The 27,575-nt window shown below is 35.3% G+C and overlaps 1 protein-coding gene across 1 annotated transcript in view; it reads left to right on the top strand.

The window, feature by feature from the left end:
* Nucleotides 1-27,575, top strand: part of LOC111054115 (alkaline phosphatase, tissue-nonspecific isozyme) — a 192,971-nt gene that overhangs the window by 27,167 nt on the left and 138,229 nt on the right. Inside the window, exon 2 of the mRNA XM_039433984.1 lies at nucleotides 11,392-11,893. Within this exon, the coding sequence (XP_039289918.1) occupies nucleotides 11,809-11,893 (85 nt within the window). The 5' untranslated portion in view covers nucleotides 11,392-11,808. The remainder of the gene's footprint in view (nucleotides 1-11,391; nucleotides 11,894-27,575) is intronic.

Below are 27,575 nucleotides of genomic sequence, written 5' to 3'. Positions count from 1 at the left end.
AATATTGTAAAATAAAAATCGTCCATGTTTGCAGCCAGAAACGAGAGGGCCAAACGCCAAAAGTACCGAGTTCTTGCTGATTTTTCAAATCATAAATTTTCAAACCCTAGAATCACTGTTCCGTACTACACTTTAAATCGCAAGCATATTTTCAGAGTCCCACGTTTATTTCAATTTAAGTTCACTGCAGCTTTCAAGTATTCTGCTCTCACTTTCTGAACTTCCATTTTCTTCAATTTTACGGACGTTATTTCCTGCGTATCTCTTCTAACCTTATCACTCGACGAGTCGACCTCGTTAAAGACTCAACTGCCGTCTTCGTCCCGTGCACTGCATCGAGGAAAACGCTCACAGCTATAGCTCTCTATTACTTTTAATTCAGTTAGTTACATTTCTTCATTCCAAGCTCTAAAAAATCATTCGCCAACGTGAATAAATATTGCCTGAGAACCAAGTCGTTCTCGAGAGGTGGAATCAGACGTTACCCAGTTTATTTATCAATCTCACCAAGACTGCACGTTTCATTTATCATCTATCTTGATTCTTTTGGTCTATTTTTCATGAATGAAAGGGAAATGCTGCAGCAGATCATTCTGGCTAGATGAGGTGAGGAGAGCGTGTCGAATCTGTGTGTGTATTTAAGTAAATGAAAAAAGGAACAAAGTTCAGAAGAGAGAGTTGAAATTTTCCCAAGTGGAGAATATCTCATCAGGATCACCTTCATTTTCAATTTAATTTCAAATTTCGGTTAATGATATTATTCCAATTCAATTTTGTGATCCATCTCTAGTGAAATCGGATAAATTTCCAAGATATTTACAAGAAGCAATTAGTTGAATAAATATTTTCTTCGTTGAATATCAAAATGTTCAATATAAAAGTGTATCAATATAACTGAGGTTTTGTGAAAACTAATTTTACCAATTAATAATAATCTCAGATGTATTTAAATGTTTAGCATCTACTATTAAACAGTTATTCTGAAAGTAGTCAGTGGATGTTATCTGCGAGGATGTTCCCTATCATATAGAAATGTTTTTAATTTGTGTTGATTCTCCATGTGTTATTAATATATTTATATGTTGAATTGTATTGCACTTGTATTTGTAGCTATAAATAATATTTATAGTATGTACCGTACATGTATTTCACCTGTATCGTACTTGTATTGAATGTATTACACTTACAGCACTTAAATTGATCTAAATCCATAGAGATCTTTATAAAAAATCATCAAATCCATAATATTCAAATCGGATACTATGTTGTTGTTAATTTTATATAATTATGAAATTATATAATTTAGCTCTTATAAAATTGTAGCTTTATATAATTCACCACTAGGCAGCAACTGGCAGATTTCATACCCCACACTAAATTCATTCAGAATCCATCTACATTCATTAGCCTTTGCGACTATCAAGGTGGATGTTCTATTACCTCAGCTATCATTGCAGACCATAAGCCTCTAATCTAACGTCTCTTCTTTGTGGGTGGACTATCATTAAATACTGATTGGTGGTTGGAAATTTACATATCGATCTTGATTGTATCGACGGTCGATTGAGATGCAATCATCGATTGCTGGTGGATCTCGCATGATACGGTTTCATCAACCAACACTGGCAACTATTGCGGAGTCGCGTTAACCTATATAAACTAACGTCATGTAATCTGATGAGAGCTGCCTGCGAATAATGATTGCAATATCAGGATGGTTGTTGTCCCTATATGTGACAGCAAGCATTAAGGCTCCAATTGTTATTATTCAATTAGCGTTACAGATGAGAGTGAACAAGGCATTTTATGTGGGGCCTGGATTCTGTTTCTAACATGTGCTTACTTGTGGAGTTTAGACCTCCGCATGTTTGTTTTTCCCACTCAAAATTTGAAATTTGTTTTCCTCAAGTTTGTGGGGCTCCTTCAAACAACCTTTGTAAGTTCATAATTGTTGACTGAATTATTTGACTTCCTCAAATTTGTAGTTCTCATTGTAAAATACTTGAATTCACTTATACTGTAAATACTTGTACTCTTGAATTCACTTTGACCTTTACTAGTTTGTGATTCCAACTCTTCTATGAATGAGTGAAACTGATTACACATTTCGATCTCATTGCTCTAGATAGTGAATGAGATTTAATTGAATACATACTTGAAATAAAGTATATCTTCAGGAACGTTCTATCTAATTGAAGGCATTTGGTATTATGTATCCAAAGATATTAAACTTCAACCAATTTTTTGTTGTTGTTGATTGTCATTAAACCAGTATCAGAGAATAACCATTTATTTTCATTCAACTATAAATCTTACACTATGAAAAACTTTGATGGCCTAAGTAGCTCTAAGATTATGAGAGCAGTAAAAATTATATAGTCTGCGTACACATCACAAATTGATTTCAAACTAGTTCAAAAGGCTTTCTTCTCTTCAGCCTCATGGTAAGATCTTCGTTTTGCAGTAGTTGGCTTGCCTCAGGGTTGACGTCATGATGATGGAGTCTCAACTCATGCCGCATAGCAAATCGACTTATCTCACTGGACACAAATGAAATGCGTAGATCTCTATACAAGTCATTGTTTCTATTGTACCAAGGATCGTTGACCATATTTCTTAATACTTTATTTTGAAAGTTCTGTATCATATTGATGTTACTTTGAGTGGGACATCCCCATAGTTGGATTCCATACACCCAAATTGGTTTTAAGATTTGGTTTTGGAGAATGATCTTGTTTTTCATAGGGTGGATTGGCGACCAAGCCACCAATAAATTTGTCCATATCTTATATCAAACTTCAACCAAATAAGAAAAACTAAGATAATTTTGAGTTATTCTGAATGTACACCTGATTTTCCATTCCAACTATTGTGATTATCCTTATCCATCTTTGTCTCTGGTTCCAAATATTTATCAATTCATATCAAACTTTATTCATTTTCCTTTTATTTTTTCGTAGGCCTGGAAAGGGAAAGGCAGTGAACCGTCAATTTTGAACTCTGTTGCCGAGTCCATTCACGTCGTTCATTTGGATAATCTGCATAATATTTATTATTCCCATCCGTTCATTTTTCATTTGAATCCCCACGATGTAATAAGAATATGATGGAAAGCTGGATTGTCACCCCGAAATTGTAAAGACTCCAGCGAAAAAATTCAATTCACTGCTAGAGCGAGATTTACTTTAAACAGTCAGCATTACTTATTAGTAACATCCTATTTTCTCTCTGATGACAGTTCAACTGTTGTTGACAGTGGAAGGTGAATTTCACTATAGTGGAGTACATTAGCTAGAACACGTTAATGAGTTCTCAGCTGTGAAGTCTGTATAAATTGCCAACTGCCTTGTGCTACCTACCGTTTGACGCCAAGCATTCTATCTCCCAAAGAGAGATTGAATTTTTTGTTGAAGTTGGATATTCAACTGCAGAATTAATTTTCAACGTTAGAATTTTTTCCATGTTGTGTAATTAAGTTCAAAGAACAGAGATGTAATTTCAACATCTGATCAAATTCAATTTTGATTTGATTCAGAGTTCTTTGTGCAGTTGCATTTTTCTGGGAAGCTAGGCAGGTTGTTTCGACAATCTGAAATAGCTCCCGCAGTTTGATATATGAGAAAATGTGACCCAATTTAGTGTGATGAGTTACAATAAATTATTGAATCACAGGATTCTAGAATTTAGTATCAATTCTTTCCTGATAAAAAGTCGATAAAATTGACAATCATATAAAGAATAACTACTACTGTGGCATTTCGAAACAATTGTTAATAGAAAAATCGTTCATTCTCTGTTCATATTATTCTAAAACTACTGGTTTTGGGTTCATATTCACCGTGTTGTTTATCCTCAGTTTTTTAAAGCTAGATACCTATGATTGTTGAATACTTTTCAGAGAAAAAAAAACCGTTCGATTGCATATCAAAATAAAACGTCATAAATAATCAAGAGATTCATGAAAAGATGATGATGAATCAAACTTATTTGTGAATGAGTCATTTGAGAATTGAATTGTTGAATTCAACAGCAATGCTGGGCTTTTTGAGATAAGTTTTGTCAATTGATTCATTCTAAGATCCACTTAGTTTCAGATTCTTGAAGATATTTTCTTAAGAAGACGAATTAGGATAATGTTCTTCTCTCGAAAGAGGTTACGTATCATGTTCATCACAAAATGATCCCATGCTCATCATCTCAAACCATAATATTCAATATTGGAAAGTATTTCATAGCATACTCTGAATAATACACTCTTCCATGAGCTTAGTAGAGATATCAATAAACTCCGTCTGCTCTAACTCAATATTCAGACCAGAGACGATTTGATAACGTTTTCCTGCAACCTTGAATAGATTTATATGTATGTCTTTTGTGTGAGATACTTCATATTCATTGCATGTAGTATTCTGGACTCAATCTCACATAAACCGTATGTTGGTGTGTTATTATTTAATCTCAGTTTTGTCACATATCGTCATATAAATCTTGCTGGAAAAATTATTACAGTATTTTACTGCCACTAATAAATTGAGTCAAGGATTTTCAAGTCATACCCCATTAAAACGTGAGGAAACAGGTTATTAAGTAACAGGTGTTCGTCCATATTTTCTATGGCCGATTTTTCTACCAAACTGCGATTGCTCGTTCTCTTGGATTTATTGCTCCATTTTCATGGATCAACTTTTCCATCCTAGGATTACCCCATAAACTGTGTTTTGATATTCCCCACTCGTTCAATCAACCACCTATAAAACAGTGATTTTTTCATTGCTCTTGCTCATATTTTTTTCTGTTCCATGGGAAAGTTTTCTTGTTTTGCATGAATGAACTAAACAACGCTGACACCTGTGAGAGTTTTCTTCGTTGTCACTTTGCTTTCTTCCAACAGTTTTATCAACTTCCACTGTTTCACGTAGATACTCCCCTTTTTGTATCAACAATCAAGTAGAATTCAACCACCCTAGCTGACCGTAGAATTCATTGCAATTACATCAGATTCGTTCATTGCTTGTAGTGGCATTGGTACTTTTAGCTGACGTCATTTGACGACGGTTAAATTTGATTGGATTCTTGTGAATAGAATTAGCACAAGACTTGTTTTCAATCATGAGCCTCACCAAACAATTGAACCGAGAGAGTTGCTTTAAATTGATTCTCGCACAAAATGCAATACACCGTGAGTTTTCCGAGCAAATAATACTAATTGCAATAGTTAGATCAAATAACACGCAATGCTTCTAATTGACTGAACATAATAATGTTTGCCTCTGGTCGTGTCTGGAGAATGATTGAGGCAAATTCACGGACATTCATACGGCAATATTGGAATTGCAAACAAAATCGCGCCTCGCTAGAGCACATTAATAGAATTTCGAACTGGATCGAGTAATGATTCGCGAATATCCACTTGCATCGCATGCTGAATGAACTGTACAAATCGCAAATCAACTGAGAACATTGTTATTGTTGGATAGGCGGCTACAACAGCTTTAGTTTCGATTCGAACTGTCAGCATTTCTAATGCAAAACGTCAATGCTTCCCATGCAACTAATACTGACAGGCTGACAATGCTGAAAAACTGTCAATAACCCCTATTATTAACATCAATGCTTCCCCTGCAAACAATGGTGACAAATTAGAGTGAATCTCACTGTAGCTCAGTATTTTGTCACACAGAGATGGAATTAGAAATGAAATTAGTTGAGCGTCGCTATACAGAGCCAAGTGAAGCATGGATTTGACGTGTGGTATTCAATTAAGAGCGATATGGTGCTTTATCAAGTCGGATCAGAATAAGGGCTAGCAAAATTATTATCGTTCAGTGTTGCTCGGTTTATATCCTGGTGACATAAACCATAAAATGTATTTGTTCATCAGTTGGTTGATATACTTGTGATATTTTATTCATGTTGTATCTTAATTTATGTTAGTTATTATCACCAAAGCGTATCTACACCTATCTCTCATCATAATTATCTAGAGTAGTGGTTTGCTGTTGAAAAGGGATGCTCCAGGGTACATATATACCAGACAGTTTTGTCAGATCAGATGGATAATATCCTTCGGAAAAGTGTATAAATATGCAGTTGAGGGTACATCCCCATGATTTGTTTTATAGACTTGTGAAAATCAAGATTCTTTTTGCAAATTACAAAAACTTCTACCCACGAGTATTACTCACTTTGAAGATTTAATAAATTATGGGACTGGATATTTGATCCAATTATTTTAAAGAGTGATATCGACCAAAATTTGGATTTGGTTTGTAGTATTGGGAAATGAACAGATACGAGTACGAGTTTGAGTATGTTGTGCCTTTCCCCAATAATTTAGAAGAGTGATTCCATTTCGATTTGAACTGTAGTAGGCTATTGGGAAAGGGACAGGTACGAGTATGAGACTGTTCTGCCCGTCCACTATTACAGTGATTATTGTACAAAATGGAATAAATAACTTTAATAGTCCATGCATAATTTTGTTTTGTACATATGTAGAATCAAAAAGACTTTATGATTTACTTAGTATACATCTTTCTTGCTTTGCTCGATATCCTGGTTGATGATAATAGGTGTACGAGCTCATACTTTAAGTTGAATTACGTAGACTAGAATAACAATTCTGTTCTCAACGTTACTATCAGATACACCTGAGACTTCTTATCCGCCATAATTCCTGGTAGCATTTCTTTGATGCCGTGATGAACAAAAGGATTCAGCCGAATTGTAAAGACATCCTGTGAAATGCTACCCATTCATTCTCGGTGGGAGATGATTAGTGCCCCTTGAAAATCCCCTCGAAGTTGTCGGAGGATTCAAAAGATGACACAGAACGCGGCGAGACTCGAAAAAAGCGTTGCAAGTACTTTCTTAGCAATTGTTGGCTGCCGTAAGTGCTGAAAGGTAAGGACAATGGGAAAAAGCACTTCCTACATCGGAAGGAAGGCGGCAACGTTCTGTGATAATGCACAAAAGACAGAGCCCGAGAAGAAATTAAGATATTTATGGACGTTTTCCTTCGCCATTGTAAGAGTGGTCTACTTAGCTGTATTTTTTCACTGTATTTCAACTTTGCAGTGGGTTCAAAGAAAGTACTCCACTAAACTCCTTCCTACTCTCACCTCACCACTACAATATTCGGGCGCTGCATGTTTGGAACTAGCTTTTAGTAATTAATCTCTCCATTATTAATAAACTAAGCTCTTGATTTTCATCTTAACACTTTCATCTTAAACATGATTTTGTTTTTTAATCATGAACACCCTACCGAACTTTGATTACAGGAGAGCAATCAAGATTTGGAATGAAATATTCAAGAGATGGATATTGTGTGAAATACATAATTCAAAGAGCATCATAAACTCTGAAAATTTGTTAGAAATTTATCTAGAATTTTTTATATTCATGCGGTGATTCAGAGTATAAAACTTGACAACTCCTCCTTCATGAAGACCGAAGACAAACTATATATTTAGTACTGCATAGCCTACACTGCAGTACTCATCTGTATATCTATAATATCTCATAGACCCAAAACAGTGTTGACGAGAAGTATAAAGACATTACGGTTAAAAAAAAAGTGGAAAATGTTGTGCCCTGAATGTCTGAGGTCTGATGTTGTTCATCACAACACCTCATTTTTATATGAGAAATTTCATGTAAATCTCATTTGTATAATGAATTCATGTAAATTCATGCTTGTAACATGATGCCCTTTACAATAGTATTTTGTAAATACATATAAAACAGCCATTAAACATATTTTTATGACTCTTCACGTTGAAAATAGTTAGAATAAGTCAAAGATACCGTAGCTATAGTTAGAATGAACAGTAAAGATTTACATGCTGAATAGTAATAACTGAAGAATTCAGTTCCCTTCAGAATTAAGAAGAACATTTTGATTTGGATGTTATGATTCTTAATAACAATAATAATAATTGAAGGTTGCAGGCTTACTAGTGATTTTAACAATCCTATGAGTTTGATATCAATGATAATATTGATGCTCTTTAGACAATTCCTAATTTATATGTGAATCGATTGATATTCAGTATGATTTCTGTCACCAGCAAGCTATAAATGATTATTCCATGGTGATTGAAATAGGCGACTCCCACTCCATAAAGTCGACACTACACCCTCCACCCCCAACATTATCGAACTTGTTGATTAGGTTTCGATTATAATGAACTAGCTAGGCAAACTTCGCATCTACTGGCTGCGGTAATATTGATTTTGGCCTATTACTTATTGCTGACCGTGCTTAATTAGTTTATCTGCTGACAAAATTGGTCGCGGAGATTGAATTCCTGAAATAGATTCACTTCAAACTGTCACGATTGGTTGAATTGGAAACATTGTTGCTATTAAAAAGAATTATGTTTGTTCAAAGTCGATCTCACTGTAGAAATTGATTTTCATTTGAATGGAATAGATTTGTAGATTGATTTATCATTCGATACTAATAGAACTTCCGTATTCAATACATCTGGAATAATAGTAATAATGTATATATTGGGGTATTGGGGATAATCAGTTCATAGAGAGAATCTCAAATTAATAAAACGTGATTTGTCAGCACTTCCATGATTATTGGGGAATTTTTCTGCTATTTTGAACGTATCTATGAATTTTTACTGCTTGACATTTATTCTGATTTATTGCGGAATGAGGGTGGAAAGCGTTAGCGTGATAAATTAAAACAAATTTTATATAAAATATAGTCTCGCTCCACTCCCCACGATCATCCCGCGTTGATGTGTTGGAAATTCGAGACCCTGATCAACAGTGTTCAAATATATTGATCCGATTCAATGTTCCTACGGGAAATTGAAAATTGTTCTCAGAGGAACCTGAAAAGATTCGCAGTTCGGGAGTTAAATGTATCCTTGAGCACTTTCAACGTTTTAGAAATCTCCCAGCTTCCATTGAAAGCGATATAATCTTCCCAATTATGAACAACGACCTGTGATTAGAATTTGTAATCGTGAATCCTCTTAAGAATTTGTACTGTCCAAATTAGAATTCCAGTGAGATGGGAATAAAGTGGAATTCCTGGAAGTAAGCCTAGAGTTTCAAGAGGTTATTCAAATTTGTGATTTGAGGCTCAACGTATCGTTCGTTGAGTGTTTGTGCTGTCCAGATTCTATCATATTAAAGCCACGATGTGAGGAATTTGATTAGTTTTAAATTGTAGATGGTCCCTTGTTATTGTGCAGGTTTGAGGCGGAGGTTATGGATATGAGTGTGGAATTAAATTGGAGCAGGCTGTATTTTAATTGCTGTAGCCAGGCACCTATCGTGTTTTAGTGATGTCAGCCCCTTGTTCAGCTAGAACCTAGAGGAGCGCTTACAATTCGCGCACAATTTGAGGGAATGCAATTAAGATCGTGTTACCTGAACGGGCGGAAGCGCTTTTCCACATACGATAAGTCTGCTGCCTCTTTCAAAAGCAACGTCTATGGTCTGATGACTCGATTTTCTCCTCAATTTTGCTCATCTTCGCACGAAAGTGAACGTGAGAATTGCTAGTCTCTCTTATCTCGCTCACTACGGATAAATGGAATATTCTTCGCGAAGCAGGTCAATCCATAGTGAATGAACGGTTATTTCAGGGGATGAGTGGGATATGTGAGAATCTTCAGATAAGATTTTGTTGAAAATTCTATATTTCAGTGATTATCACGAAAAATGAAGATTCAAATACGATGTGAATGTCTTTTTACTACATCGTATTGAACAACTATACCTCCGGATCATAAATATTCTCATTTTCATTTGAAAATGCCATTTCTTATTTAGTTGATCTATAAAATTTGAAACAATAGGTCGATTGAATAAAAGCTAGTCATTGCTAGTTCCAAGTACAGTAACTATATTACCCACAGTAAGGCCATTGACTATCACGCTTCTGATTGGTTAGCTCGGTCACATGGTACAAATCCGCCATTAAGATTCCAAACAAACTTTCAAGTCCTATCTTATAGCATTGGACATTTGGAACTTATCACTTATTTTACCGATTGGAAACATATTATGAACTTACGATGAGTTTGATTTATATAATTTTCGAAGAGAAAATGATTATACTTTAATATAGACAATAAAGATAACTTTGAAAAACACTAATTTAGCTTAAAACATTATTTTTCCTTCCCTCGGACTCCTCGCGGACCACTTCTAGAGCTTTTGCGGACAACTTATTGGGAACCAGTGATCTATATAAATATGTAGAAAGATAAATTTCAATTTTGTGTATTTCCTCATTCCATTTATTGGATCGAACTTCAAATAATCAAATTTAAAAATATTTTTTGTGGCTCAATTGAATATAACATTTTATGAAATATTTAACCATGATTAAGTGCTGATTAAAGACGTCTTGACTTCTCTGATTGCTTCTCTCCAGTACTGAGTACCCTACACATAACATGTTGGTACAATAGCTATTGATATGATTCTCGAGTTGCATTACCACGAGCAGTGGTTAAGATTAGAAATACCACTAAATATATACAATAATGATTATGTGTGCTATTTTTTAATTTCTTACATATTTATTAAATTCATCAAGTAGTACTATGGCTAGAATAATTTATTGACTCTGCCAGAGTTTTTATTCAATGTAGTGCTTTACAATATTTTCGTCAGACTTATTGGCTGAATAAAACAAACTATTTAAATGTTATGGAATATATTGTGATGAGAATTCCATCATTCTCCTAGAAATAGATATGAGAACTTTATCATTTGTCAATGGAACAACATTTATTACAATATCATGACGCATTTCAAAAGTTTTATGGTATTTTTTTGGAAATTCAGCTTTCAGTTTACGTTACCTAACTTTCATTTTTACTCGATGTTATCTACCATTCACTATTTCAAGTTCTAAAACTATATTGGGAATATAGAAAAAAACATAAAAGAAATCATATCGAAGTTAATAATCACAAAAATATACTTTAATAAGTACAAGCGAGCGATTTTACTTATAATCCCATAAAAGCTCAATTGTAAAATTCAAATATTTGGAATCTTCATGGCGGTGGCGGGAGAAAAAAATGCCAATGATCATACTGTGGGTAATATAGCTACTCTAGTTCCAAGTAATTTTCAAGCGAATGCTTGGATTCAAGTCAGCTTTATAATTCAGTTGTATCGCTAGAACTGATTACTAGTCTACGTGCTAGTCACTAGATTCCGGTTTCTATGCAATCGACCCGTTGTTGATCACTTTTGAGTATTGACAGGATTATTGAGTTTTCCACATCTTTACAATAATGATGAAATTTCATATGGGGTTTATCTATTGGAAATAATAGTTTAATCAAATCAATATGTGATATAAAAACCTCAAATAATTCTTACTTTCACCTTTGTTCCCAGGTGTTGACAGCAGCATCAAGCTTCATTCGAGTAATTAAGGACACAATTCCAACGAATTTGAAAGACGTTCCCCACCTTCCGATTGACACCAATTAAAACTAATTTTAATCAATAATATAGTGTTCGAATATAATATTTTCTCTGGATGTCATCAGCGGAATGAACAAAGACTTCACAGTCAATAAATAGTTTACAGTTCGAAAAAGTTTGATACAACAGTCACCTTGTTAACAAAATAACAATTTTCGTCAAAGTTCGACAGATTGCAAGTGTTTGTGTGGGGAGCACTGAGCTTAGAAAATGCGTGAAGGATTTTCGCCGTCATTAGCATCATCGGAATCATCTTCTCGTCAGAAGCCAAAGTCATCAATGATGCCAGCAGCGATTCTACTCTGAGAAGACGGCCGCCCTAACAAGATGTCAAAGTTGACTGCTTCCCAGCAAAGTTTCTGCCTTCTGCTCATCTGTCTTCTCATCGTCGCCGATACCATTGTTCTACATGGTGAGTAGTTCAAACATTTCTCACATTCACCCACTTTAACCACTCCCGGTATCCCAAAACATTCTCCACTCATGATCACAGTAACAGACTAATATTCTCCTTCACAGGTTGAATGAATGATCTCATTAATGATTATTTTTCTCACCGGATTTTAAGGAGGTGGATGAGCATAGGGTTCATGAAATAGACAAAAACACAGAGACTAGACATAAAATGTAATGTTCAATTGAACATCAATCGGTGATTGAAATTTAATCACTAATTATTGAAAAACATAAAACGATTAATGTAAATATCTCTATTCACACACTTACAGACTGAAATAAAGTGAAAGATTTTTATTATTTACCTAAATATTTGACTGCATGTCGTGTGAAATACATTAAAAAGTGTGTTAATACATAGCAGCTTGGAATGGATTGAGAAACCATTATCTCTATTCAATTAATTGCGATTAACCTTTACAACTGATTTTTCACTGGAGATCCTCTATGAATTTTTCTCTATTTCTCTCCATGCATTCAATTTTGGCACTCTTGATTCTTATTGGAAACACCTACATCCAATAATTGTTCTAACTGCAAGTATTGATAGATATTTCAATCATGGACTGGAGCTCTTTATTGTAAGCAAAAGTTTCAAAACCAGAAACAATGTTATATCACAAGTGTTGGCATAGTAGTGTATGCACTAGAACGTTTTTGGCTTTATATTTCTAACTATAAAAGTTACTATTCAGTCTCAACGTTCAAAGTTTAAACGCCTTTTGTTGCTCATACTCGTATTATTATCACTGGAGCAGGAACAGCGAGACCTGAAGCATTGCATGTGGAGTATTCAATTAGCAAGTGATGTATTCCCAATTGAGTGGTGTATTCCCAATAAGAGATCCTCAAGTGATTGGCAGGAGCTCAGCATTTTCGCCTATAATGCTTCCAATTCAAAGGAGATGCGGGAGTTTACAATCTAATATACTCAACAAATACTCAACACTTATAGAATAGTATAATATATTCTCTTTCTGTTTAACAAGATATTGATTGGATAATTCCAACTCAGAACGTTCCGCAGAGGAACATTAACCTGTCTACATAGTGTCAACCTTTCATAGGCACAACATATCTTGCATAAACACCTTATTAACAGCTTGATAGGAACAGTTCGTAGAACTCATCTCCCATTTCCATGCACGTCTCATGAGTTGTGAGTGTGCACTCGTCCCCAGTTTACAGTAACATGAACACACTGCGGAACTTATCTTTTAGGTACATGAACAGTTAGTCACTTGGTAGAACTTGTCTTCCAGTAACTTGAATGCCTCATGAACAGTAGCAACTATGAATGCGTTATGAATGGAGTGCTCCAATAAACGGGAGTCAGTCAATGTTCTCATTAAGCGCGGTCTAAACGTCTCTAATCCGTCGCGCGCACAATTTCCAAGCTGTCAGAACACTTCATGAGTAATATCAGTTCGTTTCCACTCGACCATTGCTGACAATTTTAGGTGAATATAACTATAAATGCAGTCAAACGTACGTGCACAGAAGACTAATTAATCTCACTTGGCGGCTAATCCGCTCTCGCAGGAGTTTAATACTGGTGGCAGTAGCGGGATCGTGGATGCAGTTGGAAGCCCAATAAATCCGCTATTTACAGAGCTTTGAAAGTGCATAGCGTAGCCTGGTATCGAGATCTAGCCAATTGGGAGCGAGCAAAGTCTCATCAATTATTCACATCTCCACTTCTGGCTGCCTGCTGTCGGGCCCCAAATTGGGCCCCAGAGTGTGCCCCTCAACAAGTTATCCGCTCAAGATATCAAAAATTGTTTGGCGTTTTGACAGGGAGAATTTTTGCCAATTTGTGAGTTTGCGTTACACTTTTTCAAAGTTTATGTCAGTCCAGGGACGCGATCGGTTCTCCCTTGCCTATTGACTGCAGGAAACATTCATACAACGATCCCTATGGAAAGTTTTGTCTTTGAAACGTTCATGTAACTAAGTGGGAATTAAGGTGATGGTAAATATATGAATTGTACGCGAATAATAAGGCTGGCCACTAACGGTAGAGCATGCATGATTAACATGACGACATACATTGTAATGGCATTACAGCGAAAGGAAGGCTTCCAGCAAGAATATTTGAGGAGTGGTAAAGATTTTGTATCTCTGATTCTTTGTAGTTTATGTTTTCTTTGCTGTATTTGAGGTTAAATTATTTTTCTATCATTATAATTTTCCTGTGGTTTATTTATGTTTTCGGTTGTTCATCGTATGTTGGAAGTCTCTTGCTGATGACAAAACATGCATGATGAACATAGATGATGTGGGCATGTTTATCATGCATGTTTTACCGTTTGTGGCCAGTATAACATTATGTTGATTGGATGTGGGTGATTTCGATTGATTAATGTTACTGATTGAGTTTTCCAAAGATTCTGCTTCCTGGAATAGTCAGATTATCATTCGGTTAATATCTGCTGATTTTAGGCTCTTTGAAAAATATAAGAGGCTACTGATTATTATGCGAAATTCCTGCACAATAAAAGTCATCATTAGGAATCATAATTATTCATTAGAATCATTATTATGATGATAGTTATTTTCATCCTATACCTCATAGATCTTGAAAAATCGATTCATTCTTTTATAGATTGTGATATTCTAGAATAAACAGACCAATAAGAAAGGTCAGTGAAAAATATTTGAAAAAATTTCACTAATGATTGGTTGATTGAAAAAAGTAACACTCCAACATCTCTCAATTATTGAAAATCCTCTTCTAGTGCCCCACATGATGTAGATATGTGAATAACTATGATTTATCAAATTTTAAAAAATATGCAGAGATCTATGCTAAGTGGTAGTCGTTGAAATGCACATACTATTTATCACAATGGAACATATCACAAGAGTTGGTTCCACTCTGCGATATCACAAAAAAGCTTTTAGAGTGTTACAGAGCACTAACCATCCATAGATAATCAACAATGTATAAAAAGCGGATAAGCGTTCGGAAAAACTGGGCTTCATTTTCAAATGCTGCACTTCGAATACAACGTTCAAGTTATAAGCAAGAGAAAATATGCAATTTCAGTTTGCCACTCCAAATGAGGGGATTGAATGGAAAGGGAAGGGGAGGAGGTGATGGAGGAGTATGATGAGGAGGAGGATGAGGAGGTGGATGAGGAAGAGGAGGGGTGGGAGGAAGTGGAGGAGGAGGTGGGAAGTTTGAATAATAACCTAAAGCGGTCACTTGCACACTTTCCCATCTACGAAATGTATGTGTAGTAAGTGGGCGAATTATGATGCAGAATGAGAGAAAGGGAGTGTGAGATAGGGAGTGAGAGTGAGTTTGTAAGAGAGAGAGAGAGAGAGAGAGAGAGAGAGAGAGAGAGAGAGAGAGAGAGAGAGAGAGAGAGAGAGAGAGAGGAACAAAGTGAGAGGTTGAGCTAGCCTTAGTAAGTTTATGACGAAGCGCGAGGAAACAGTAGAGAATTCAAAGGATCAGAATGGAACTGAAAAGAGACTGCAAATCGATGACAATGAGAATGGAAGAATTGAGAAAACAAGTTTTTGTAGAGGATATTTGAAAGGAAATAGAGAATGAATGATGAATTTGATAGTTTACCCAGAGTTATTCTCGTGATTGATATCACAGAGTTCTAAAATATAGTCTATGATGAAATTTGGATTGGAATTAAGTAGTTGAAATTAACCCTGCCGAAGAGCGAACTTCGAGAATTGAGTTAAAAAAAAAATTGAGTCAACTGTTTTTATTAATATGAGAGAACATGAACTATTGAGTTTGAACACTAGAATGTGCTTTCCTAAAAGCTATCTGCCATACCAGAATTTGCCTAACTAATCTGTTTGATTGATTTGTAAGTACAGAGAGTTCACAATAATAATAGTTAGAGAATAAACAATAATCATGTTAAATACATATCGAGAGTTGAATATACCTCTCTCCATTGCGTTGGAGTTAAGCGTTATCGAGGAAACTCCAGAATATTGCAAGTAAGGATTCTATAGCTCCCAGTTCTTATTCCAATTCAATGAAAATATTTATCATATGAATTATTTATTTATTTATTCGTTGATATAATTACAAATCATAATATGAATATGATCGGGATAGAACAACAGGCATAGCCCAAAACTATTCTGTTCCCAAATTTTGATAAATTATAAAATGTCTGAAAAAAAGGTTATGTTCTTACTGAGGAAAGTTGAAAAATTGAAAGTTGAAATGGTTCTGGGAATCATTTAGAAGAATAATGAATATTTAGTGAATAGAAGAGGAAATCGGCTATATCTGATTATAGATCAGCAACAAATAGATCAACATGATGATTGTACAACATTCAGAAATACTGAGGAAATGATAAAGTGAACAACTTATCAGATATCATAGATCTATTTGATCTCGATATGAATGGAAAAGGATGTGAAATAAAACTGGAAAAACTAAGGAGTCATAGTAATATAAAAATAAGGTGCAGTAAGAGGTGAAATTCCATGGAATAAAAGAGGTGGAAAATGAACCAGTTGAATGTGTGGGTGCATGGCAATGAAAATAAAAATGAGACTTACTTTTTTATCGTACAAATTACTTGCCACACTTTTGCTTGGAGGCAAGCCTGTACTATAATACCCACATATACATTTGTTGTGCTATCCCAAGCGTATTCTCTTTCTAGCGGTATTATCTCTTTCTACTTGTGACTGGCTGTGGCTGTACGTGTCCCGAATTGTTATCTTCCAATAGAGTTTGCTGTGGCAACTTATGAGATTGAAATTTAGTTGGTTTCCATCCGGGCGCATTCTAGCTGTGCAAGATAATTCAAACAAGAAAAGCGGAGGAAAAATTGAAACCATTCCCTTGATATCAGTTCGATATGTTTTGTAACAAAAATAACATCAGAAATGACGACGATAATTTCAAAATGAGCTTGAAGTAATAGAAAGTCATATCTGAAATTCCGCGGTTATGTTACAAGCAAATAAAAGAGTTCACCATCTACAAACATACGATAATGTAACTTATATTATTCTAACCTGGAGTAATTCACATAAATTTATTCATTCATCATGCTAATGTCACACATAGTTCTTGGTGTCTCATCTGTTTCAAATATTGTAACAATTTGTCTATCAGTTTCCGTAGAGGAAGAATTGAATGAGTAGAAAGAGAACCTTTTCCTGTCTGAATCTTCTACCTGTTGAACTGATTCTGAAAATCGGATCATCCATGAAATAATAACCTATCTTAACTTAAAAAATAATAGTTGGAATAATCCAACTCTGCAAGGAACTAATCAACAAGGACTAATTTACCTGCCTGAACCTTCTATCTGTTGAACTGATTCTGATGAAAATCAGATAATCCATGAAATAATAATGTATCTTAACTTAATAAAATAATAGTTAATATATAAATCAACTCTGCAAAGAACTAATCAACATTATAATGAACTAATTATATTTAACATTGTTAAAGATTTTGTCCAAATTGTAGAGAGTAAAATATGAGATGTGAGAGATGTGATATGATGAAACTCAGAAAGTCGGTTTCAGGTATTTGAAATCCGGATTGTCATCGAGAATGCTATGCAGCAAAGTTATCCGACTGATCGGATAGATTCTACCTTGCAGAAAATTATCCATGGATAAGATTATTGTATAGAACATTGAATCTATGAGCCCAATAGTGCATGTCAGGCAATATCATCCTTCCATCCATCTGCTAGCTAAAATCGAGCTTATCCTTTGTAGCGCAATCGGCCAGCATAACGCTTGCTGGAAATATTCTTTGAATTGCACTGACCAAGCCATTCTCAAGATGTCGACCACACTGGATATCCCAAACCCTGCTCCAAAGCAAGCCATCTTGTTAACTGTTCCAAAGAGGATCACATCATTTGTGAAAGGCTAGCTGAGAGATTATTCACAGACGATTCAGTCCCATTCCATTATCCGAATCGAGAGATAAGCACGGCGACTACATTACATGCTCACTCCATCTTCCTCCATTACACTTCCTCCAAGCTCACTCCATCTTCCTCCATTACAATCGACTTTGAAGCGGACCAAATATCATCCACAACATCGCAGTCACATTCTGAAGCATCCAATCTTGTTCCCAGCTCACAATAAAAGTAAGAGATCTCCCTCCATCCCTCACCCACAAAACTACTTTATACGGTACTTTCAAACTAGCATTCTACTTTTTCGTTGGAGTTTCTCTAAAACTAGCAATATATCTCATCTTGAAGTTTCCTTGGTAACGTATACAGAGGAAAAACTGACATTTTATTAGGTTTTCAATGTTTGAGGATCTGGAATAAGATATGAGTTATGTGGCTTCGAGTGTTTCACGGTCTTATTATGATTTTCAAAAGGCAAATTTAATGCATGAAGATTGGAAAAGTAGTCATATTTGATTCTGATGTGGATAATGGAATATTTGTTGCAACAACCAGACTCGAATCCATACTATTTATCCTAGTGTTGAGGTTCACGCACAAAGGTTCACAGACTTTGTCACTCCACAAATATATTCCCAGTGAACAACACGGATAGGATGATATTTTCTCGAAAGCCACATTGAAAAAGGCGGTTGCAAAATAAGGAGGAACGAAATAAATCATGTTAAAAGTCCAAAAGAGTTCATTCGAGGTTGTTACTCTTTGTTCTTCTATTTTATTCCAATCATTTATACCTTTTTATTCATTACACATCACATTAAAATACTGTATCAATTAAAAATGCACTGTAGGAATCACCACAGTTTAACCTCAAAAGAGTAAACTCGAGCTTCAAGAAATAGGTACCCACATTAACGTTCTTTTTTAAATAATCAAAAATAATATGCTTTTTATATGCTGATTTTCATGAAAGTTAGATGGAGGAAGAATAAATTTGCTTTAGAATGAGAGAAGATGAAATAACAAAAGGAACATGACAAAAAGGAAACATGACAAGGAAATAACAAAAGGAATTTGTTATGTATGAAATAACAAAAGGAACATGACAAGGAAAGGAACATGACAAGGAAATAACAAAAGGAATTTGTTATGTATGAAATAACAAAAGGAACATGCTAAATTGATAAAATCTATGGACGAGTGTCAGATCTAGCTCATACTGCATACATGAGATGTTAACACGCTCGAACTACCAAGAAAACGTGAGTAACAAACGTACATCTCGTTCCAAATCACGTGCGAAAATACTGCAATCAAATTTCAATTGTCGTGCAATTCCGCAATAGATTAGTGCGGCTGCCGGAAATAAGATTAAAGCTCATTTGAAAGGTAAACCGCAGGCGGAAAAAACGAGAAAGAACAGTTGGCGAGGCTTTGGTAGCCTAATTTCGAGAATACTTTGTAGTAGAATGGAAATGCGACGTTGCGGTGTCTAGTTGAATTGAAATTTGTGTACTCTGTAAGGGGCAGCGATAAAGAATGGAGGAAGAGGGAGAAGGAGGAAGTAAGATGAGGAGTGATAAGGAGGTAGAACAATGAGGGGAACGACGGGGTGAAAGGAAATGTGTGATAGCGAATAGGAGCGACTAAAACGGTTGCTAGTGGCAAAAGCTCAACAGCCTACCACCGCATTTACCTCTTAAACAAGATTTAACATGCAAAGCAACCTGCGAGAGTAGGAGTAGGAGGACTACGTGAGCCAGACGGTACTGTGTTTAACATTGCAAGTAGGCATTTGCTGAGACCGAGTTGCGAAATTAATGTTATCCACTCTCATTCTTCACTTACAAGGGGCTTCTTCACCACTCCTACCCGTCAAATCTCCCAAAGAACGACCATTCGTTTTTCATTACAAGTTTCATTTGTGAAAGGGAACTAAAATGTCCATAATCACGCACCCACTTGAATACCACCTATGCATTAAGAGAAAAAAAACAAAGCTGCGTTAGTTCCGGATGTTCAAGACTCGTGATATAGTATGGGTTGATGTTCTGTTGTCAATAATTGATATAATCATCAGTAGACTACATACACAGACTCTTTGGGGAATTTCACACCATCTGTATATTATTAACTATTTAAAATTAATTTATTATATCAACAAAATCCATGTAATTTTACATAACTGTATGATGCAATGTAGAAAATGAATTGATCTGGTTTTATTGAAGACTATATCAACATATAACACAATTATTCTGATTGAACATGTTTTGCCAAACAGATAAGAATCTGAATAACTCATGATCTATATATATAAAAGCGAAATGGCACTCACTCACTCACTCACTCACTCACTCACTCGCATAACTAAATATCTACCGGACCAAAAACGTTCAAATTTTGTAGGTATGTTCAGTTGGCCCTTTAGAGGCGCACTAAGAAATCTTTTGGCAATATTTTAACTCTAAGGGTTGTTTTTAAGGGTTTAAAGTTCGTCTTTTAGCATGTATATTCTTCTTCTCCCAATCTCTTAATTATAATTGAAATTTCCATATCATATGCTACTATAGAACTATAATCTAGATAGAGTTCCTCTTCGAAACAGTTGTTAACTGGCAACTAAATTAATAATTTTGTCAGGTTGGCATTAAGTTGAGTTGACTTTGTTAGGTTGGCACCAAGTTGAGGATTTACGAGTAAATGCATTTATCGCGGAAAAATTGATTGGGCACTGCTACTTCAATCCTGGGAATATTATATTACTAGCCGTCAGGCTCGCTTCGCTCGCCATATCCGTTTAGCCAGACGTTTAGTCTGGACCCCCGACTGGATTGTTCTAACATATGATAAAAATGCTCAAATGAAAAATGCAGGCGAGCGGAGCGAGCCTGCTGATCTTATTCTTGGACGATCCAGTCGGGGGTCCAGGGGACGGAGTCCCCTGGCTAGACGGATATGGCGAGCGAAGCGAGCCTGACGGCTAGTTATCTTATAAATCTAATTAATATCTTCACACTTGATATGATACTTTGTGTGAATCTCTCGATACTAAAGTAGATAATTGGAATGAATATTGTCAATTTCACGAATTGCTTTTCCCCGATGAACCATTTGTGGGATGATTTTCTAACAAAGGATGTCATGAGAATCGAAACTTGAGCATTGGCTCTGAGACGATAAGGACATTTCAAATCGAAAGAAAAAAACAGGATGATTACTATCCATCCTTCATCCATCCATTCAATCTATACGCACATTATAAATGCATGATTCTCTGTATCTCGTGATGGTTGATCAAGAAGGTCTGAGGTTATTAATAAGAACTGATTCATGAAGGTTATTAATTATTTTATTTATGCTCATCAAATTATAGTTATAGATGGATAAATAATTGAATAATCCTATTAGGAAAAGGTGATATGTCAGGTACAATGGATTCAACCTGAACTAATGGAAAAATTATCATCATACCATATTCATATCTTATATATGTATATAGATAAGTACATTCATGTGGATAAAGTACATGGAGTTCCTTGTATGGAATACTAATATCACATGATTGTAATTATGATTATGAATAAGAATGATTATAATATTGACATATTGATTTATTTCAATATAATACCATATTCAATTATTATGTTCTTCATGATATAATATTTAAATTTGTATATAATATTTTATTATATATATTCAAGTGTCCCCACACAGGGTAGCCTATAGGAACACATATTAGAAATTAGGAAACAATATTGTATTTGATTTTGGAATGCATTTGATTGTATAATTATTTTTTTTTTAATAAAGAATAAAGAAAGAAAGAAAGATTTTTTTTATTACTTATTGGAATAGTTTTATCTTTTGATGATCCTCTAATTTATTGTAGAAATGGATTCAGCCTCATGAAATAGTTAGATCATGTCTTACATAATAATATCTAGATGAATATTTATTCTAAAAAACTTATGTCTGAGACACTCAAGTTATATCTGTCACACAAGTTGGAAAGATCCGTGTTTAAATAACATCATTCCCTCCGACACATCCATCATCACTGGAATTATTACATTTGTTGGAGAGAAAAATAACGTTGATATGAAGTAGAAAGTATAATAGACTACTTTGTTCACATCGTGGATGGCCAGTATAATGTAGACGGAAACGAGAGCTATAAAAATCCTGGCCAGAACGAGAGACTGGAAAAAGAAAAATGATCTCATCGGGTTAAGTGGGTGACGGCTATGATAGTGATGAGGATTGGAGTTCACGTCTGGTAGACTCTCTTGTTTTTGCTGCCGCCTAACAAAAGGGTTGAACGACTTGAAACCCTCAACAAATAGGGGATGAGTAGGATGAGGATAAAAAGTGTTGTTCCTTCTGTTTCATTCGCTTCCCATCCCACTCTATTCGCATTCTTTCTCATTTCACCTCATTCGAATTCCAAATGCTAAACAAAAGCAATGTCCTAACAGATCCAGGAGGCTGTGACGCATCGTGTGAAGGTGTGCATTATTTCACTCTGTCGACAAAATTGCCTTCTGGATTACGAGTAACTACTCGTCTACCAGACGTGCGCCAGATAATAAGATGATTCTGTTGTTGTTTTTCTTGTAAGATGGTGAAATGCGCTGGATTTCCGCCGCGTTCAGCCTTGTTCGAAAAGGACATAGGCTTTACTAACCCGTAAACCTTACAGGTTTATCAATGAGAAAAGTTCATCCAAGTATCCAACTTTTAATGGTTTGTTTTACAGTCTTGTTGAAATGTTGAGGCTTCCATTGAACCCATTCCATGACAATTCATAAACACGTAATAGAAATACACCATTTACTGTTACTTATCCATCCTGTTATTAACTGAATACTCATCCATACCAGAATCTCATAATCATGATCATAACTCAAGATTTTTACCAAAATTCTTCTCATTCACCTGTTATATACGAGTAATGAAGGAACTGATCTTTTCAAAAGATGTTGAGGATGTTCGACACAGAAAGACTAAAAACTACTTAATGCTTATACTCAGCCCACTCTGAATAAATTTGCGCATTATTCTCATTGCTCTTCTATACAGGGTGATTCATAATTATGGTAAAATAATTTAATACGTGATAGTAGAGGTAAAAATAAGAAAAAAAGTTCTTATAAACATATATCCATAAACGCTTCATTAGCGAGCTATACAGAGTGAAAGATTTCGCCCGGAATTCAGTTCCTCTGGTGAAATACACCGATGCTGAATTGTTTGGGGACTAGTTTTTGAAGAACTTATGGTGGATTCATATGGAAAAATGTCTGAAAAATTGAATAAAACTTGTCTGGAAGCTGTAGTGTGAGTAGTTTTCGAGAAAAAAGTTGAAATATGCAAAACATCTAAGTAGAAAAACACAGACTTCTAAGTTTGATGTCCATTAACATTCTTTAATGACCAGTAAACGAATAATTTCTCGCAATACAAATTGAAGAAAATTTAATTCTGAGAAGAATCATGTAAAATGTGTAAACTAAATTTGAATAAAAGTTCAATAAAATGTATTCTTATGTAGTACATTACACCAAAAAAATTTGCTGTTTCATGAGGAGAGAACTAATAACTCATAGGTTGTAGCTGATTGCAAATAAAATATTCGGTTTTTCATGAAGAGTTTTATTTTCATATGAAAGTAACATATCTAAATGACATTAAACTTATACTAAAAGACTGAAGACGATGTCGAAAGTGACCTCCGTTGTTCTTAATGCATATGTTCAGACGTCTTCTCATGGATTGTCGGACCCGTTCAAATATTTCAGTAGTCTGCTTTATCATTTCTATTCCGTTCAAAATCCTTAATCGGAGTTCTTCAATGATATCAATCGGAGTATTGTAAACTAAGGTTTTCAAGTGTTCCCAAGATAAAAATTCAAAGGATTTAAGTGTGGTGACCTAGCTGGCCATGGTACAGTCCCACCTCGGCCTATCCATTGATTTGGAAAGCTGTGATTCAGGTGTTCACGAACAGCAACACTGAAGTGTGCTGGAGCTCCATCTTGCATGAACCAAATGTTTTGGTGCAACTGAAGAGGTACATCTTCAAGTAAGATAAATAGCTCCTCTCTCGAAAAGTTTAAGTAGATTATGCCATTAAACCTGCGAGGAAGCTCGAACAGAAGTAGATGATCTCCTATGATTCCTGCCCAAATGTTTTCTGAAAACTGATGTTGTGGACGATTAGGATTGATGGCATGAGGAATCTCATCTGCCCAAATATGTTGCTTGTGGACGTTAACGATGGCTGTTCTTGTAAAGTGTGCCTCGTCAGTAAATAGAACGGTTGTTAAAAAGTTTGGGTTAACAAGTTTTTCTAAAAACCATCGGCAAATACCAGCATGGGGAATACAGTCTTGTGGCAATAGAGTATGAACTTTCTGGATGTGTTATAGATGTAATTGTTGCTCTTTTAGTATCCTCCAAATAATAGATTAATTGACATTGAACTGCACTGACAATTGTCTCCTGCTCTTCTCTGGATGTTCAAAAATTTCATGAAGAACTACTAACCCAACAGTCATAGTAGATCGTGGTCTGCCTGCATAAATGTGCTCTTTGGACATCAAAGAGCCTGTTTCTGGCAGTCGTTGATGAGTAGTGGCCAAAAATCTTGAACTTGGACATACTCGGTTAGGAAAGCTCTCTTGATACAAACGTCTTGCTTCAGTACTACAATATTACAGTGTCCCATCCCATAAATTAAATGCATGTCAGCTAATTCGGAGTATGAATAATGTCTAAAATTACCTGCCATTTTTCAAATATTTAACACTTAACACGAAAGCAAAGTGAAATGGTTACAAATAACTGATTAATAGATTAAACAAAATACACAGCACTGCTACAGTAAGCCTAACTTACAGTTTGTTGTATTGTTCAACAGTGAGCTAAAATATTTCTGAAAATAATTTTCAGCTGATAATTTCTTTCAAATATTTCCTTATTTATAACAAATTGAGTCAGCTGTTTCGGAACAGCTGTTATTTGAATGCATGTTTTATTTGCAATCAGCTACAACCTATAAGAGTTATAAGTTCTCTCCTCATGAAACAGCAAATTTTTGTGGTGTAATGTACTACATAAGAATACATTTTATTGAACTTTTATTCAAATTTAGTTTACACAGCTTACATGATTCTTTTCAGAATTGCAACAAATTATTCGTTTACTGGTCATTAAAGAAAGTTATTGGGCATCAAATTTAGAAGTTTGTGTTTTTCTACTTAGATGTTTTGCATATTTCAACTTTTTTTCTCGAAAACTACTCACACTACTGCTTCCGGACTAGTTTTATTAAATTTTTCAGACATTTTTCTATATGAATCCACCATAAGTTTTTCAAAAACTAGTCTCCAAACAATTCAGCATCTGTGTATTTCACCAGAGGAACTGAATTCTGGGCGAAATCTTTCACTCTGTATAGCTCGCTAATGAAGCGTTTATGGATATATGTTTATGAGAACTTTTTTTATTATTTTTACCTCTACTATCACGTATTAAATTATTTTACCCTAATTATGAATCACCCTGTATTCTTCTCTAGGTACCGTCTCCATTTCGGAGGTTGGCAATCATCATGGCGATTTTTACTTTGTTCACAGCCGCTCTAAATAGGTCATTGGTTGTGCAATTGAACGCTTCCCTCAGGTTTCTCAATCAAGACATTCTTCTGCGTCCCACCGAGCGCTTACCAACTATTTTACCTTGGATGGGGTGCAGAATCATGTACTTGGGTCCTCTCATAATGTGTCCAAGGTAAGTCAACTTTCGTATTTTGATGTCAAGCACAATATCTAGTTGCTTACCCATTCTTCTGAAAACTTCTACGTTCGTGACTCTATCTGTCCACGATATACGGAGTATCCGCCGGTAGCTCCACATTTCAAATGCTTGAAGTCTGGTCTCACATTCCCTATTCAGTGTCCATGCTTCCAACCCATACAAGAGAACAGGGAACACATTTCAATTCTCATTTTTATTTCTGGCATGTGAGTTGCATTGCAGCTGACGCGGGTTCCCAGATAGTTATATGCCTCTACCCGTTCTATCATATCCTGTCCAGCAAAAGGTGCTCTTGTGGAATTCCTTGCTTTGTAATGACCATGTACTTTGTTTTTTTGGCATTTAATGTGAGCCCATATTCATCACTTGTCCTTATCTAATTGCTTAGCATTCTTTGCAGGTCTTCTATGCTTTCAGCCAGGAGTACAGTGTCATCTGCATAGCGGATGTTGTATATATGGGTACCATTGATGACAATGCCCGCTGCTTCTTCTTCAAGAGCTTTTGCTATGATATTTTCCGAGTATAAATTGAACAAGAGTGGAGAGAGTACACATCCTTGACGGACTCCACGCTTTATTGCAGATTCTCGACTAGTTTTTGATTGGACTCTAACTTCTGCTGTTTGATGGAAGTATAATTTTTTGATTATCTGAATGTCCCTAGTATCAATATAATATTATTATATTTTATTAATGACAGGAATTAACCTTCTATTAAATAGTCTACAGTCTAGAGTCTAAAATCTTTTCAATGTCTACCTCAGTAGCATTTCATCAATTCTATTGGAATGGGTTCTATATGAATGATGAGAATTTGATTTTCTTCTGAATTTTAAAAGCTTGAGAGAATTGAACTTGTAGTACTGTTATTTTCATGTGCACTCAGGTAAAAAAGAATCATTCAGAATGAGTCCTGAAACAAGCCCAGCTTACATTAAACGACCTACTCATCAATCCAGTCCAAGAGTGAATGATGACGCCTAAAATAACACTAAATGCAGGGCCATTAGGAACTATCCGCTACTTTTCCACAATAATTCATTGTACCTGGAAATCCATTGAGATCCATGTTTTATGAAAGATCGCGTCATAAGAATAAGATGCATCGTAATGCGCTGTTTGGACCACAGCTCCCTTGGCTGGCATTTGTATTTCATTTGTGGTGGCGCAAGGATTATATGATTTTCAAGTGAAAAGCGTCTGGTAGGAAGTAGGCTTGGAGTGTTGGAGTGAGGGGGGGCAAGGAAGCAAAGGAAAGGAAAGGAAAGGAGCGCGTGGAATATATTAATTCGGAATCCCTTTATGAATGGGACATTATAAGACTAATCTCTTACCGGGGAGTAATGCGCCATAAATCATGAGCTTATTCTTCATTTTTTCCTTCATCTCAGTTCTCTTTTCCTACGTATTATTACTGTCTGCTCTCACTCATCTCCTTATTTTCACTTCCCCGTCTATCTTTGTCATTTTCCTCAATTACCATTTTCCCACTCTTTCTTCTCCTAGACACACATTCTTTCTCAATCTTATTGTTCTTTCTTGTTATATTCACAGTTTCTACTTGGATCCTGTTTGTTTAGAACCTATTCGCTCTCTATTCTTTAACCTCTCAGCCCACATCATTAAAAAACAGTGTATAATGGTGAGTGTATTGTTCTTAGTCATCCATCATCTCCTCTTCATTTTATTTCATTTGTGAATTTATTGTCATTTCATTTTCATTTCTTCACTTTTCCACATCTTACACAACTTAATTTCAATCTACAACTGCTTTTTCCACCAAAAATTGTTTCCACATCAAAGAGTTCACTTATCTACCATTTTATTACTTTCCTTTTCGTGCGTTTTTTTCTTCAGCTCTCATATTTCTTTCCTATAAATGAAACCATCATATATTTTCTCACTTGTGTATAATTTTTCTCCTCCATTCTTC

The sequence above is a fragment of the Nilaparvata lugens genome, chromosome 8, assembly GCF_014356525.2.
Source record: "Nilaparvata lugens isolate BPH chromosome 8, ASM1435652v1, whole genome shotgun sequence".
Classification (NCBI taxonomy): Eukaryota; Metazoa; Arthropoda; class Insecta; order Hemiptera; family Delphacidae; genus Nilaparvata; species Nilaparvata lugens.
This window is presented reverse-complemented; position numbering and strand designations above follow the sequence as displayed.